A 17464-nucleotide genomic window follows, 5' to 3' on the forward strand; every position below is an offset into this window, starting at 1 on the left:
TCAAATACACTAACATAAAAATATTGAGAAAGAGGTCAATGATTAATATGAAAAAGTACGCCTACTTACACAGGTTAAATGGATGTAAAAAGTAGGTAGTAAAGGATCAAACAAGCCGAATACAAGCCCTTAGCAACTTATCTTATCAACTTCAACCACATCAGGTGTCACATGATAAAACATCTGTTATCACTCCTGATAGGGGTATTCACAATCACTTAAAACTTTCCAGGTGTTAACAACAATATACAGTACTAAGCAAACGATTATTGCTCCTAAATTTTGAAGAAGACAAATCTTAACAGCCGTTGGAGAAACCCTGTAGATTAAAGAATAATCCACACAGGAACTCATTTTTTTTCAAAAGAATTAGGGTAAAACACACATTCAGTGATTGAGAATGGAGCGGAGTAATGCCATTCAGAGTGACAAAATCAAACCCATACAATCAAGTAACTATGCACACACAAACCACTGTTGTGTGCATAGCGTAGCATCACGGTTAACTTTGAAACAACAATCTCGTTTTTTTTTTTGCGTTTGGGAGTGGAGCGGGCAACAACCTTGTCATAAGTGAAGTCTACTCTAGTCACTGTACGAAGGTAAAGTGTAATGTTGTCAGTGATTTTACATTTATATCTCTTTTAAAGGCTGCATTACAAAATAAAAGAACAGGTCTGGAAACGATTGGGTGAGTTATTAGGAAGGTAAGAGCAGCTTACAATGGATGTGCTACCGGTATATATTAATAAAATAAATTCTTTCTCACCGTAGTTGAATCTCACCTCAAGAAAATGTTATAATCGCTTACCTAATACACCAGTCTTTTCCTCTGCACATATTGGTTTCTTCCAATTAATAATCTTTCTACTTCACCGAAGCTGCTTCAAGTTTTGAAAGAATGTAATCAAAGGTCTAGATAGGCATGCAAATGTATTGCACGAATTGTGATTCATGCTTCGTAAAGGGAGCGTTTCATAATCTCCAAATTCCACAAACTCCAACGATTATTTCACAAAGTCCAACGTTAATATATTAAATAAACAGAGCGTTTCATAATGTCCAAATTTCATTAGCTCCAAATCTATAACATTCAAATAATCACCGTTTCACAATGTCCAAATTTCACAAACTCCAACGTTTAAATACCAAATAAACAGAGCGGTTCATAATGTACAAATTTCATAATCTCCAACGGTACAGTCTGGGCCAGAAGTCTCTACAGTGGTTGCCACGGTCAGATAGCAGGCACCTGCTGCCGGCGCTCAACTACTGATTAATGGTGTGCATTTTAATGATTGAAGAACACTTAGCTGTGTGACTCAACTATGTGTTAACACATAATGTGCAAATCAAAAACATTTTTATATTTTTAATAGCTTTAATTCAAGCTTTCGGCCGAGTTTCTTAACTGTTCTGTCTCTCAATTAAAAATATAATTACAAATATCGTAAGAGATTTTTTTTACCGATGAAAAATTTTAAAACGTATAAATATGTTTTATAAGTATATTTTCTAATAGCTGCCAAAATGTCATGATGATTACATCATTATTTTTTAAATTTTTTTTTATAAAAAGTCAAAATAGCCCTTTGTTAGAAAAGTGCCGAAAACCTTGTACTTTATTAATTCTACCCACTGAAAGGATGAATTGAAACTACATAAAAAGGTAGAAACTAACATACATAAACGCAGAAATAAATTTTTATAAAAATAATTTAACTTATACATTATATTATTGTAAGTATACTGGTCACGTTTCAATAAAAGCTCAAACTCGAGTATTTACACTTTTTTACTCGACAGCAGTCACGTTTTCTCTTTGCAACTTAATGTGGCTAGTTCAATAATGTTAAAAGTTTTGACAAGACGATAATTTATATTTGGATTTGCCTTTTCAGTGGAGAGCTTAGCATTGTATACCTTTTATTTACCAAAAAAATGCGTAATCACAAACAGTGGAGTCTTTGACTTTTGTATAAAATATTAAGGTATGAAGTTGTTGTTGTTGTAACGATTATTACATATTCTTACGATTTTTACTTTTAAAATATGATTACCCATAATGTTAACATGGGAAACTCCACAGACAGGAGTCTGAAAGGATTTTTGTGATAAGAAAATGCCTATGTGTTAATCGGGAATATGTGCTATCATCATGTCAAATTTAAGACCTATCCGACCTGTAGTTGATGCGTGATTGGACTTCAAACAGACAAAAAAAACACGCAAATTTTCACATTGATAATATTAGTTAAGAAGTACAATTATATGAACGAGGCTTTAATTATCCATGTTGCGATATAAAAACTAAAGGCGGGACCACAAAAGTTTGCAGTTGAGGGAGGAGCCTATTTACCACGTGACTCTGAAGGAGCCAATGAGGACAATGTGCTGTTGCCAAATCTAATAATACCAGCTGATTTGAAAATATTGTTTAGGAATTTATTTAGTGTTGTCAATGGGCGATATGGCAACGTCGCACTAGCCTTGTCTTGTGATTGGCTACCGCCAACTGCAAACTTTCGTGGTCCCGACTGTATAATAACTTCATTCACGTTTAACTTCATTGAGATACAGTAGAACGTTCACTAGTGTTAGAGAATATCCGAGTAGGCCTAGGCTGACTACTAGGTTTGCTGGGGACAGTTGACCCTTCACTAGGGTTAGTTTTGTTATAAGTGTTACAAGTAATTTGTAGAGTAAGTAGGCTACCTGGTTGTAATAGATCGACATTAGTGGGCTGTTTATTCACATTTATCACAATAGAAGAGTGTTTGTTGTTGTTTACTAAGTTAGTTGATGGTTAGAATAACTAACCTCAAATATACACTATTGTTGACATTTGGCAGTTTGACACTGACAGACTCATCTAAAACAGTTTGGGCAACGTTCATGGACAAATTAAGTAGGCCTAGGCCTACGGCAGGGTCAGAGGTACCAACCAACAAACAAAGGCCTATCAGCTGACAACTATACAATAAATACATATTGTTCAGTAGGTATCAACAAATAATTACAAAAAATATTAACTTAGGCCTATATTGAAATGAAACTGTTCTAAGAAATAAACTAAGTTAACCAAACATAGCTTAAGTTAACAAACCAAACTTGTTGTAAGTCACCATTGTAAAATTCTGTTTGATATTCCGGTTGCACTTAAGTAGGCTATCTGCCCTAAATAAAAACAAAAAAAGTTGGATAAAGAAATTAGTTTTACTTTTGTCTAACAAAGCCCATGTTATGAGTACAATGAGAATTATTTGTTGTTGTTCAATAATAAACAGCACATGTTCTTAAAGAATATTAATACCAACTCAACTCACAGGCTCTCAGGTTTCAAATTTTTTTAAAATTTACCCTCAAACCTGGGAGGTTCAAAAGTTCCTTCAGTCGACTAGAAGGTAAACTCTTCGTCAAGAAGTCTGCCAACTGAAGTCTTCCAGGTACATGTTCCATTTTGTAACATCCTTTGTTCAAGTACTCTCTAACAAAGTGGAACCGAACACTGATGTGCTTCGTTTTTCCATGTGTTAAAGGATTGTGTGCTAATTGTACTGCACCAGCATTGTCAATGTACATAGTTGATTCGATCAAGGAACCACTGATTTCTTCTTACATATTACATGCTTAGCAGCTTCACTAGCAGCAACATATTCCGCTTCAGTAGTTGATAGTCAGATACAACTTTGTTTCTATGAAAACCAACTAATGGCTCCGCCAGCAAACAAACATAGACATCCTGAACGTGACTTTCTGCTGTTTTCATCACCTGCGAAGTCTGCATCGTAGTCCTTAGAACCTTGCAGGTAAAGAAGGATTCTCTTGACTTAGTTCCAGTCTTTGATGGTTGGACTAGTCACATGCTGTGCCACCATACTAACTGCATAGCAGATGTCTGGGCGAGTGTTTGTCAAATGTAGCAAACTGCCCACAGCTTCACGATACGGCACATCTGTTGATAGAGGCTTTGCATTTGTGTTGACATCAGATTTGTCAAATGGTGTTGACACTGCGTTACAGTTTGACATCCGATACCTTTCTAGAACTTGATCTAAGTATGCCCTCTGGCTGAGAACTATTCCATTACTTGTTTGAACAATCTCGATTCCAAGGTAAGTTTCAGGTTTTGATACTTTGATTTCAAAGTTTTGTTTCAAGTTCTGCACAAAAAAATTCACTTGTTTTTCACAAGTACCACATATAAGTCCATCGTCCACATAAATGATGACGAACATATTTTCGCCATTTCCTTCACGAAGGAACAAAGAAGGATCTGCTGTACTCGGTTTGAAATTTTGAGATTTCACGAACTCAGTAAGTCTTTTATTCCAACACTTAGGACTTTGCTTAAGGCCGTAAAAACTACGTTGTAGTTTCCATACTCTTCCGGAGTTGTCGTTATAGCCTTCAGGTTGCTCGACATAAACCTCTTCATCTAGCTTTGAATGTAAAAATGCTGTTTACACCAAATTGTTTAAAAAACATGCTTTCCTGTGCTGATATATTTAATACTGTCCTTAGAGTATCGAATCTTGCTACAGGACTGTAGGTGCTAAAATAATCTACTCCTTCTTTCTGAGCGTAGCCCTTTGCAACAAGTCTAGCTTTGTATCGATCTGGAGTTTTCTTCTTTGAAAGAACCCATCTTACTCCAATTGCTTTCTTGTTCTTGGGTAACGGTACGAGCTTGTAAACTTGGTGTTTTCGAAGAGATGCCATCTCATCATTCATAGCTGCCTGCCAATGAAACCACCCTTCACTACTAACGGCCTCATTATATGTTGGTCCAGCTTCAGCTACAAGAAAATAATCTTGAAGATAACTAGGTGGTTGCCTTTGCCTTCCCGGTCAATTTTCCTCTTCCGGTTGTTCACAATATTCAATTTCATCAGGTTCAGCTTCTTCATTTTCCCCTTGATAATTGATTGGCTGACTCTTGTCTTCGCATAGGATAGGAATGGACACGGTTTTGTCAAGTTCTTTGTCTTCATCAGGAACAGTCTTAGCCAAATCTTCTGTGATGCCCTCTGCTCTGACAACCTCTCCTTTCTGATAAGGTTTAAAGACAACATCTCTACTGACCACTATTGTGTGACTGTTGTAGACTCGAAATCCATCTCGTTAATCGCAATATACTCAACCAATTTTCCTGGAACTGATTTTGCTGACCATTTCTTCCGTTTCTGTTTTGGGATATGGACATAGCTTTCTGTAACCAACGGTCAAAAATGTTCAATTGGTGCTGGTCCTTTTCCATACCAAAGTTCATATTTTATTCTTCAAAAAAAGGCCATAAGAGTTTTAACTGATACTGCACCTCGTACTTCTTGTCGTCCTCTGTTTGTACATTTGAAACTATTTAACAATTCATGCTGTGTATATATATCAACTATGTATATTTGTTAAAAAACACTTGACCTCATTCTCATCAAAAAATCACCAACATCCATATAACACTCGACATAGACACTCTTCAGTTCCCTATCCATAGAACAGTTATTTATGAGAAAGCTCCTTTGTATATGGGTAGGAAGCTATTCAACCACCTCCCTAACCAAATCAAATCGACAGAAAAGATGGATGTTTTTAAAAAACTACTTACGGAACATTTGGAACTACTTTGTCCTGATGAATTTTTTTGTTAACTCTTTTTGTTATATTTTAATCTTCTGACCTATTTTTTAATATATTACTAACTACAATGAAATAAAATATATAATATCATGTATTTTGTTGTGAAAAACTGACGTGCCATATGTTTACTGGTGATGTATCACAATTATGTAAATTCTATGTGACAAATGAACATTTCATTTCATTTCATAAAGGTGTAGCCTACCTTCTGTACTTGTTGGTCCTGTCCGATTGATCACATGACACGCTGTGTTCATTGCCTCTGCCCATAAGCTCTTTGGCAATCTTTTTGAATACAACATGCTTCTTGCTGATTCAACTAACGTGCGCATTTGCCGTTCAATAGAACCATTTTCTTCTGGTGTATAAGGCATAACAGTTCTCATAGTCATGCCTCGTTTAGCGAGCAATTTCTTCACTGCAAAATTATTAAAATCAGTCCCACCATCACTCATAAACGTTTTTACCACATGTCCAGCAGTTTGACATTCATTCAAGTATGTCTCAATGCAGTCTGTAACCTCCGCCTTATTTTTGATGAAAAATACTCTACTGAATTTAGTAAAGTAGTCTTTGAAATCCAGGCAGTAGCGACTTCCTCCTAGAGAAACATTTTCCATAGGACCACAAAGATCTCCACTTACTATTTCTCCTGCAATTGTTGGCTTTACAGTCCAAGAAAGGTATGTAGCTCTGTGTTGCTTGCCTAGTACGCACCTTCACAAAATTCATCTTCTACCTTGACATGTATTCCCCTGCTTTTAAGAGTTTTTAACACATGTGTCTTATTTTTATGAGCCAGAGATTCATGCCACTCTTGGATGGTTTTCAGTTTACTACTACACACTGTTTCAGCTTCTACATGCGGCAACAGAACATCCATTTCAACTTCATAGAGTCCATTTACACAATGTCCATACAGCTGTGCAACGTTATTCTTCATGAAGACACATTTTTCTTTAGTTACCTACTTTGAAAGTAAATCTTTTCTTCACTGTTGTACTGACTGACATCAGGTTCCTTCCTAGCTTGGGAATGTACCATACATTCTCTAAAGTTGTGATGTATCGGTTCTTACCAATATTCACACTCGGATACTACCCTCTCCAACTGCCTAAATATCATCACCATTTCCCACAATGACTGAGCACTTTTTAATATTTGTGAAGTAAACCTCTGATATGTGTGAAAGAAGTTCCTCCGGAAACACATATTCTGCAATGCTCCAGAGTCTGCAATAAAGTTGTCTTTCCTGTGCTCCTTTGCTACAAAACACAAGAATGGACCACTGTTACCTTTTCCAGGCTCTGTTGTGTTTTTGTCTTCTTTTCTGATTTCTTTGGACACTGACTAGCATAGTGTGATCCCTTACAAATAAAACACTTTATTTTCTTCTTTACAGAATGCCTTTTGCCTTCTGAGAATGAACTTGTGATATTTCTACTAACCTGTAAGGCTTGTCCATTATCATTTAATTCATAGACCTAGGTAGCCTGGACTCAATCAGACGAATTCTCTCTATTAGCAAATCAACACTTCTGTCTTTCACTGGTATGCTTTCCCCCACACTCTTGGACTCAAAGAATTCTTTAGGTAGCCTAGTGTACTCATAATCCTTGACATGAACACAAGTTCTGGCAGTTCTGAAGCTTTATGCTTTTTAAGTTCATCATTCACTTCTCTGAAGTTCAACTGCAATCTTGAGATATATTTAATCAAATCTTCTCCATCAGTTATAGGTACTAGATGTAAAGAACTGTTCCATTGTTCTATCTAGTCTCTGACTTGATGATTGTTCATATATAGGTACTCAACAGCTTCTGCCACATTTCATGGCACTATCACAAGTAGCCGTTAATTCTACACATGAATCGTCTAGAGCAATTACAATAAAGTAGGCCTACCTGAGCTAAGGTGTCACCTTTCTTGAAATCCTTAAGCTTCTGCTCCTCTGTTTCTTCAGGCCTTGCCTTTTCACCAGTAATCAGATCACTAATTCCATGATGTCTCAAAACTAATTCCATCTGGCGTTTCCACCTTCTTCATAATTGAGAATTGCTTAGTTTTTCAACATTCACTCTTAAATCCATTCTTTTAATATTTTCTGTAGCCCATAACCAAATAAAAACAATAAAAGTTGGATAAAGAAATTAGTTTTATTTTATTTAACAAAGCCCAGGTTATGAGTAGAATGAGAATTATTTGTTGTTATTCAATAAAAAACAACACATGTTCTTAAAGAATATTAATACCAACTCAACTCACAGGCTCCAAAATTTTTTTTGCCCTGCACTCATTCGAATTAATATATCGATCGGTAGGCCTATATCGATTATTTCAGTTGATATTAAGTATCAAGTTTTGTTAGTTAGGTTAACATAGCATAACTAACCGAGAATGAAATAATACGTATATAGAATATTCTATATTTCGTTATTTTTCATTCCAATGAGTGTAGGACAGATTACTAAAGTGTAGCCAATATATTCCCCACATGCCTTTACGTCATCAAACAGAATTTAGGAATGGTACAGCAAGTTCGGTTGGTTTAGAACAGTTTCATTTCTTCCATAGGTATACATCATTTTTGCCTAAACAAGATCAGGGTAATACTGAACTTATACTACTTATGTTATATGGCATTTTTTCCTTATCTAACTTATCAAAATTAGACTAGGTTAAGCACTTTTTACCTTTGGCACTTTGGGGGAAACGCCTATTTCACCCAGTTTTTTTGTTGTTTTTTTTTTTTTTGTTGGAGTTCGGATAATTGGAGTTTCACTATTCAAATGTTATCTAATTATTTCCAACTAATGTGTGTTTATATCTAGGCTATATGCCTAGGCCTAGCCTACTACGCGTTTGTAAAAACTGTACAAAAATGTTATGAAATCCAATAGCCTATTCTTTTTGGTTTAAAAAGTAGCAATGGTTCGTTTTCCATGTAGCCTATATTTGATACACAAAAATATCGGGTACCGGTACACTTCCATATCTGTTGGCACAAACAACCGAATGAGAAATATTGATTATCAAATTGTTTAATTGATTATCAAATTGTTTAATTTGATATATCGTTTGGTTAGTTGGGTTAGGTTAACCTTACCTAACTAACCAAACGATATAGGTAGGTATCAAATAAACTTAATCGATATTTCGATCGATATTTTCATTCAGTTGTTTGTGCCAACAGATATGGAAGTGTACCCAAAATATCTAACTTAAGTTATATAACTTATTGAAAAAATTAATTGATAGGCCTTCCGGTATTAATTAATCTTCCAAATAGCCTAGGTAGTAGCTCAGTTAAAATGCAAAGTTGCCCTTATGTTAAACCATTAATAGGCTACATCTTTAACACTGATGGAGTGTTGCCATAAATTAAGCAAGATAAATTAACAAGTTAGTGTTTGAAGTCAGGTTCCAGCCTAGGCTAGTAATGATAGGCCTATCAAAATAACTTAAGATCTTTCATCTTTCTTACCTTTATTTCAAATCAGTGGAAGCAATTTAGTGTTCTAAGCTCTCCCCCACATCCACCTCTGGAGGACAAGTGCTACATTGCACGTGAATGCTGTCTATTATCATATTAAATGTAATTTAAAGTCACTGTCTATTGCTATTCATAGCTGAAGCACAGAATACAAATAGGCCTAAGTGGGATACCATAACCTCCACTCTCCACTCCACTACGAAAAGGGAAAAGTTTACAAAACAATTTCACGCTAGGTAGCCTACTAGCCTACAACTCCGATTCCTCCAGCAAATAAACTAACAACAACAAGAAAACAAAATATTAGTTAACAATGGACTTTGAACGTTTTTAGTCCATAATTTTTATCATTTTTCTCCCTCCCTCCCGCGACATCTTAACTTCGAGCGAGCGTCGTCTGCGCCTGTCGTCCTGTCACGTCACGTCGGCTGCTCCCGTCCGCACAATTTTTATTTCAGCTGCAGTTTTTTAATACAGACAAAATGAGAATTTAAAAATTAAAAATAAAAAATATTATAAAACTAAAAAAATTAAATTAATTTTAGCGAATTTCCCTATAGGGAAGTAAGCTATTACCGTAGGTGGCAAGGTAAGACCTAGACCCGGGACCGATTTACTTTTTCATTTTGATGTCCCCAGAGGCCAAAAACACCATTCGTTAAAATTTTTATATATGTATATATATAGATTTATATATATATATATATATGTGTCCGTGAACGCGATAACTTGAGTAATTTTTGTCCTATTTCGATGAAATTTGGTTTAAAGGTGTAAAGCAGGATAAACTTGTTCGCGAACCAGACTTGTGTGATCCTGGCAATAACTTGGCAATAAGAAGTGCGCGCGCCACAAAAAATCTATTGCTGGCCGTTTTGCGGCAAAATACGTCCGCGATGCATATTACCGATTATGCCAACAGATAGAAGACACTTTAACGGACACGACAGTATCAACATTATGTACCTGGGGAGTAGGATAAGGGGGGTAAAATCGGCAAAAAGTAGTGTGCGCGCCACAAAAAATCTATTGCTGGTTGTTTTGCGGCAAAATACGTCCGCGATGCATATTACCGATTATGCCAACAGATAGAGGACACTTTAACGGACACGACAGTATCAACATTATGTACCTGGGGAGTAGGATAAGGGGGGTAAAATCGGCAAAAAGTAGTGCGCGCGCCACAAAAAATCTATTGCTGGCCGTTTTGCGGCAAAATAAGTCCGCGATGCATATTACCAATTATGCCAACAGATAGAGGATACTTTAACGGACACGACAGTATCAACATTATGTACCTGGGGACTAGGATAAGGGGGGTAAAATCGGCAAAAAGTAGTGCGCGCGCCACAAAAAATCTATTGCTGGCCGTTTTGCGGCAAAATACGTCCGCGATGCATATTACCGATTATGCCAACAGATAGAAGACAATTTAACGGACACGACAGTATCAACATTATGTACCTGGGGAGTAGGATAAGGGGGGTAAAATCGGCAAAAAGTAGTGTGCGCGCCACAAAAAAATCTATTGCTGGTTGTTTTGCGGCAAAATACGTCCGCGATGCATATTACCGATTACGCCAACAGATAGAGGACACTTTAATGGACACGACAGTATCAACATTATGTACCTGGGGACTGGGCCTGACCTTGGCGGTGTAAGAGAATCGGTCGTCAATCGTCACCCATCCAAACCAGCCAACCGTGCTGTAAGGGAAAGTGGTAGCTATAAAGGTGGCAACCCTCATCCCTCGTGGCTGGGTTGTCAGGGTTGCCACCTGTGGTTATGTTAAAGGCACGATGGTCCCGCCGCGTCACCCTATCACTTACATTGGCGGCGAAGGTGCTTACGGGTGGCAACCCTGATATATCCGGTACATCATCGTTGTCGTTGTCCAGTGTCCACCAGTCCACGTTTTCGTTGCCAGCCATAGCCATTACAGGAGAGTGCTGTGCTGTGCTGAGCTGACGAGGTAAGCCATGCAAGTTATGTTATTAGAGAAAGTCGTTAAAGTCACCCTAGTTTTAGTTCCCTAAATTTGAAGTAGGTAGTAATTTATGTTGTACTACTATTACTAGGTTACTGGTAATAACTTATTTAAATTGTTTGTCAAATTAGGGGTTTTTTTAAATTGGGATTGAAGGGCTCGGTTACAGGCATGTTACAAGTTGTTAGTATAAGCTCAGATTAGTAATATCTAATCTGAGTGTAATAATTAGATAATAATAATAATAATAATAATAATAAAGCTATAAACAAACATTTGTCGTACTAAATAAATACCTAAAGTTCATTTTAATCTATTAACTTAGGTAGATCCTAACTTAAACGAAGTGCTGCCATTCACATTGGGTAGGGCTGACAAGGATCAAGAAGTAGGTAGTTTGACCAGCAGGGTACAAGAGGTTTGAAGGGCTTCCCTGCAAAAGGGGGACTTTGGAAAATTTTGATTAAAAATTAATTACTTGTACTGTTTTTCCTTTATTTAATTATCATTACATCTATTCATTTATTTATCTTTTTTGAAATATCCATCAAAATCAAAGGTGGGCCTGGCCTACCCTCTCTAGCTGTCCCTGTTAGAGCAAAAGTTACATTAGTAGGCCCAGACATACTTTAGAAATGTGAAAACTTTTCAGCAAGGACATAACATATTGAACTTAAAGTGAAGACTAAGTTTGGAAAATATTATTTTCACAGATGCCTAACAAAAAGTTAAACTTAACGGCTGCGTCCACCTATGTGGTGTCGGAGGAGGCTCTTCGGCGGGTGTCGATTGCCAACCGAGTCGCCGAAAGCGTCCCTTGGGCCAACACATACCTGGTGGTTGGAATGCTCGGTAAGTTGCAGGAAAAATATAAATGAAACGTCAAACTCATTTACAATTTGTGTGTAGGGACAGTTGTAACATGTTGGCCAACTACTAATAACTACTACAAACTAATAACCAGAATAACTGTGCATAAATTGCAACATAATAACAGCATGTTACTTCCGTAACATGAGGATAGTATTTGTAGCCTATTATTGGTCAGAATAATTGCAACATCCTTTATTACTCATAATTTGGAATAATGGCACAATATAGTATATTTCGTACCTAGGTTACCAAAAAACGAGGTTTTGCCGGCTCGAGATAGTTTTTTAAGTTCGAGGCAAAGTCGAACACCAAAATCGATCGAGAGCTGCAAAACCAATTTCGGTCCATGGTACGAATACCTACTATTTTTCACCACACTACTACTATATTCACAATAATAGTAATGAAAACTGATAGTCAGGGGTGCCCACAGGGGGGTTTGATGTCGCAAAATGCGACATCAAACTAGGTAGATCAAACGCTTTTTTAGTATTTTCTTGTTGTCTTTGTTATATTTAAGTTTAGTGAAGATTCCATGTTATAGACCATGTTACTAGAATCTATGGCCCTTTTTTTGTTAACGAGGTCTATTGTAACATATGTTATTTAATGACCAATAAAGATTTATGATTTATTTAATGTAAATAGCTATTTTACGCCACACTACACTATTTTGACGAACTTCCCATGCAAGGATCTAGTCCAGAAAACAGCTGTTTGTCCTTAATCAAATGGGGTTTCATACAGTACTACTGTACTATGAGTTTTGCCGGACACCAATCAGCTGATTATACTGTATTTGGGTGGCAATGAGTGGTTATAACAAAAACATAACCTCTCTTAGAGGTTATGACTAGTGATTTTTAGTCCTTTAGTTGGTGGTAATATATAGGGATTTGAACGGATTTAGTAGTATGGCGTAAACTATCGTACGTCACTCGTCCAAAATGTGTTGGCCGGACTCGTATAAAAAAACCACTACTCCACTTCGTCTGGCACGGGATTCAGGACTAGTAACGTAATAAACTATTTTACCACACTATGATGTTTTTAACTATTTTACATATAGGTACATTAATTTGTGGCTGAAAGTTACGTTTTGCAGGCCATGCCAGCTGTCATCGTCATTCGGGGATCGAGCAGGTTTTTACATCCCTAGGGCTGCAAAATCAGCTGCCCGCTTTAAATACACAACAGTATCCATAGCATTGCAATAGAGTTGTTTTATTGTCACCGCTGCCTAGCAACTATTTATATTATTATTTTTGCTGATTCCTCAAATTATTTATCCACATGACCTTAAAGTTGTAGTTGTGTTGACTATATCAGTCAGGGACATATTTCCGAATAGGCGGACTAGGCGACCGCCTAGGGCGGCAAATTTTAGGGGCGGCAACATTTTGAGGGTAAAAAAATAAAAAACAAAGTTTTAATCTAAAAAAATTTTAGCAAATAATTTTGGGAACGGCAAAATAGCCATTTCAAATATTTTTATTAAGTATACAACTATTTCAGAACGCATCCAAGTCAAACAAACGTCAATAGTTTATTACACAGCTGTGTAGAGTTGTCCGTGCTGCCTGCTGCCCCTATTGGTCTGGCGGACACGCTCGCCGCGGGAGCGGGTCGCCGTGCCGGCCGCTATGTCTAGTGACAAACGTAGAAAACACTCCCTTCTGTTTACTTTATACACCACTACGCAGTGGCAGCACTATAGCTGAAAGATTCTTGGAAAGTGTGAACTAAATACTTACCACTGTACCAAACTTAACTAATTTAAAATTGTATATTATTCTTTCAGTAAAAGTACGTAATTTTTCTTTGCGATTCATGTGTTTTTTGTAAGAAAAAAATAGTTTAAGAAAACATATTTCTTTCATTTCAAATCAAAGCCAATCTCTCAAGTGGATCTGACTAATAGTGTTCAATGAAAAGCGTTATAAGAACCATTGTATACAGACGATTTTGTGTGCCGTTTTAAGCCGCAAAATGGGATTGTAAAAATACTGATTAGATAAAAAAAAATGGTGCATTCCGTGTAGGCCTATCCAAGTCAGAATGTTTTGCAAAAAGAACGGCACAAAAAACGTTTGTTAAAAGGGGTCGAAATAGTATATTTCGTACCTAGGGCCGAAAATGAGGTTTCGCCGGCTCGAGATAGTTTTTAGGTTCAAGACGAAGTCAACCTAAAACGATCGAGAGCTGCAAAACCATTTCGGTCCGTGGTACGAACGCCATTTTCCACCACACTATACCGTAATAGCACTATTACCACAATAATGATGCACACTGATAGTCAACACAACTAGAACTTTAAGGTTATGTGAAGAAATAATTTGAGGAATCAGCAAAAATTCAAATAAATAGTTGCAAGGCAGTGGTGACAATAAAACAATTCTATTGCAATGCTATGGATACTGATTGTGTATTTAATATGCATTCATGTTTAAAAAAGTAAGCGATCAGCTGATTTTGCGGCCCTAGGGATGTAAGAACCTGCTCGGTCCCCAAATGACGATGACAGCTGGCATGGCCAGCAACTTTCAGCCACCAATTAACGCATGTAAAACAACTAAAAACATCATAGTGTGGTGAAAAGTTATTAAATTTGTTGATGCAGCATGCAATATTACCGATTATTTTTCCACAAAACCAGCTGACAGGGCATGTATTGGCCAATGGAGTGATATTAGTGAGGTCGGGGAGTGCGTTGAAAAGTGGGAGCGGGAGGGGCGGCGGCAAACTTTGTTGCCTAGAGGCGGCAGATACTTAAATACGTCCCTGATATCAGTGTGCAGTGCATTATCATTGAGGTGAATTAGTGGTAATAGGGTATAGTGTGGGGTGGTGAATAATAGCGTTCGTACCACGGACTGAAATAGTTCTCGATCGTTTTAAGTCCTCGACCTCGTATCGAACTTAAAAACTACCTCGAACCAGCTAAACCTCATTTTTGGCCCTAGGCATGAAATATAGTATTAAGTTTAGGCCTAGTAAAAGGCCTCTAGTTTAGGCCTCTATGCCGTAGAAATTATGGTTCAAAAGTTATTGCAACTTTTGTGATTTTCCCTTTTAAAACCTGTTAAATTCATGGAAAATCGGATAAAAAAACTACTTGGCCAATTTTGATTCAAATTGTGTGCATGTTAAAAATCCAACTCATTTAAATTAAAACTAAACCAACAAATAGTTTGCTACTAGAGTTTTAAAGGAAAATTGTCCATTTAAATTGGGTTAAAAGTTTGATTCAAACGCTTAAATTCCCATAAATTTAAAGAAGTGTCGGGGGCACCCCTTCCCTCCCCACATTATAAACATAACTATGGGTACCCGCATTATAAACATAACCCCAGATCTTCCGGCATGGGTTAAACAACGAATTTGGGGGGGATTCTGCGACGTGAGCTTTGGGGGGGATGGGCACCCCTGCTGATAGTCAACGAAGTTTAACAAACACGTTATTACAGGAAATCAGCTGATTATACAACAAGTCGTTGCACCACTTTCAGTGGCAATGACAATACACGAAAACTTAACCTCTCTAAAAAGTTATTAGTAGTGATTGTTAGTAATTAAATCCAGATTGATAGTAATTAAAAAAACGGTCGTAGGTAAAGTAGTGTACGCAACTCGCGTTAATAGTCTTTGTATTGTATAATTGTCTATAATAACTATATAATAATTGTCTATTGTATACTATATGTATTGTATATATTTTAATTTATTGCAATATCTGTTTACAGAGCAATTTAAATACAACGAACAATGTTTTATTAACATCCTCCGCGGCTGGAGGATGTTAGGAAGACGGAGGGAATTCGGACGAGGAGGTGCGAGAGGAAGTGAGAGAGGAGGTGAGAGAGTGCGTGAAAGAGGAGGTGAGAGAGTGCGTGAAAGAGGTGAGAGAGTGCGTGAAAGACAGGAAGAAAGGGATTTGGAAAGAAGAGCGGAACACATAGTAGTGAGAGGCCTAATGGATGAAGAGAGGAGGGCAGAGAGAAGAGGAAGAGAAGAAGGGGACAGGCATAATGAACAGTAAGTTATCACATTACCAAAACTGTAATATTAAAAATCCAGGAGTGCATATTAAAAATATGCAAACCTTTATTAATTTATGGTTACCTATACATAAATTAATATCATACAGCACAACAGTTACATAAATCTTAAGTGTAAACAATCCTACTTTGACAGTTCTCATTGTGTATGACAGATTTAATATCATCAATAACTAAATTGTATGTCGTTGTAAGGTTGTACAGTTGTCAAGTTATAAGTACAGTGTAAGGTTGTAAAGTTGTAAGGTTTACAGTAGCCTACCTACATGGTGCAGCACGATTAATTTTTATTGCATTTTTTTAAATATCTAAGTTGAAGCAACTACAGTAGAACCTTGATTAAAAGACCCTCAATAACAAGTCACCCTTAATAACAAGTGTAATTTTCAAATCCCCTTGAATTTATTTTACCCCTAATCACATGTTATTACAAACCACAATAACAGGTCAACCTTGATAACAAGTCCAATTTCATAATCACCATCAGAGTCTTGTTATCGAGGTTCTACTATCATTAACAAGTGTGAAAAAGAGAATTTAACTGTTTTATGTTTACAGGCAGTGGTAGAACATTCTGGCTGTGGTAGATGGACCCATACCAAGAACGGATACACTGCTAGTTTGTATATATAATACAGGTTTTAATATTAATTTTCATTTCAGCAACTGCAATAGGTTTGATGACGAAGGAGACGAGGAGGTTGGTGAAATGGAAAATGGATAAATATGTTTTAAGATCTATTTCCTTTATAAGTGGGCAATGTTGCTATAGTAACAAACTAAATAAATTTTTTTCCCAAAAATAATAGCATAGGACTACCGTGAATTAAAAAAAGGTAAATTTTCTTTAACCGTGTCTTCTTCCATTGTAAACTCCAAGAACAAGTATAACTGCAATAAGCATTTCATACTAAAATGCCAACCTCTTATGAAGGACAGATACTCTGCTAGTTTGTTAATATAATACAGGATTTAATATAAATTTTTGTTTCAGCTACTACAATCGACACAATGGGGGGAATCAAAATGACGACCTAGAAGATGGAGAATCAAATTAATTTCATTTTTTTTTGCAATATTTCTAATTTAAGATACAATTTATATTTCATGTTATTTTTTATATTGTTTATGAATTATTGTAAAAATACTTTACCTCTTTGTTCCATTTTTTTATTTTTTATTTTTTCATATTTGTAGGTTTGTGAATAAACTGTTGTGGTGGTGCTCTATGATTTTCCTATCTTTCCTACTCTATCTAATCTAATCTCTATCTAACCTACTCCCCAGGTACATAATGTTGATACTGTCGTGTCCGTTAAAGTGTCCTATATCTGTTGGCATCATCGGTAATATGCATCGCGGACGTATTTTGCCGCAAAGCGGCCAGCAATAGATTTTTTGTAGCGTGTGCACTA

General features: G+C 36.6%; 2 protein-coding genes across 4 annotated transcripts in view; one reads left to right on the top strand and one right to left on the bottom strand.

The window, feature by feature from the left end:
• The window catches only part of LOC129004932 (sedoheptulokinase-like), a 46828-nt gene extending 37380 nt beyond the window's left edge, over positions 1-9448 (bottom strand). For 2 of the 3 annotated variants that reach the window (XM_054433645.1, XM_054433647.1), the window contains exon 1: positions 9122-9448. The gene's annotated coding sequence lies outside the window, so the exon portion shown is untranslated. Of the gene's footprint in view, positions 1-811; positions 1085-9121 lie in introns of all 3 variants that reach the window. The other variant, XM_054433646.1, reaches the window with a different exon arrangement.
• A 2383-nt stretch (positions 9449-11831) lies between these two features.
• LOC129004976 (centrosome and spindle pole associated protein 1-like) lies at positions 11832-17150 on the top strand. Its single transcript, XM_054433706.1, has 3 exons — positions 11832-11970; positions 15735-16026; positions 17044-17150. The coding sequence occupies exons 1-3, from the start codon at positions 11832-11834 to the stop codon at positions 17105-17107; spliced, it is 495 nt and encodes a 164-aa protein (XP_054289681.1). The 3' UTR covers positions 17108-17150.
• Positions 17151-17464: the final 314 nt, after the last annotated feature.

Source organism: Macrosteles quadrilineatus, unplaced genomic scaffold (assembly GCF_028750875.1).
Source record: "Macrosteles quadrilineatus isolate MER2022 unplaced genomic scaffold, UCM_ALF_1.0 Scaffold_13__1_contigs__length_4303367, whole genome shotgun sequence".
In the NCBI taxonomy this organism is placed as follows: domain Eukaryota; kingdom Metazoa; phylum Arthropoda; class Insecta; order Hemiptera; family Cicadellidae; genus Macrosteles; species Macrosteles quadrilineatus.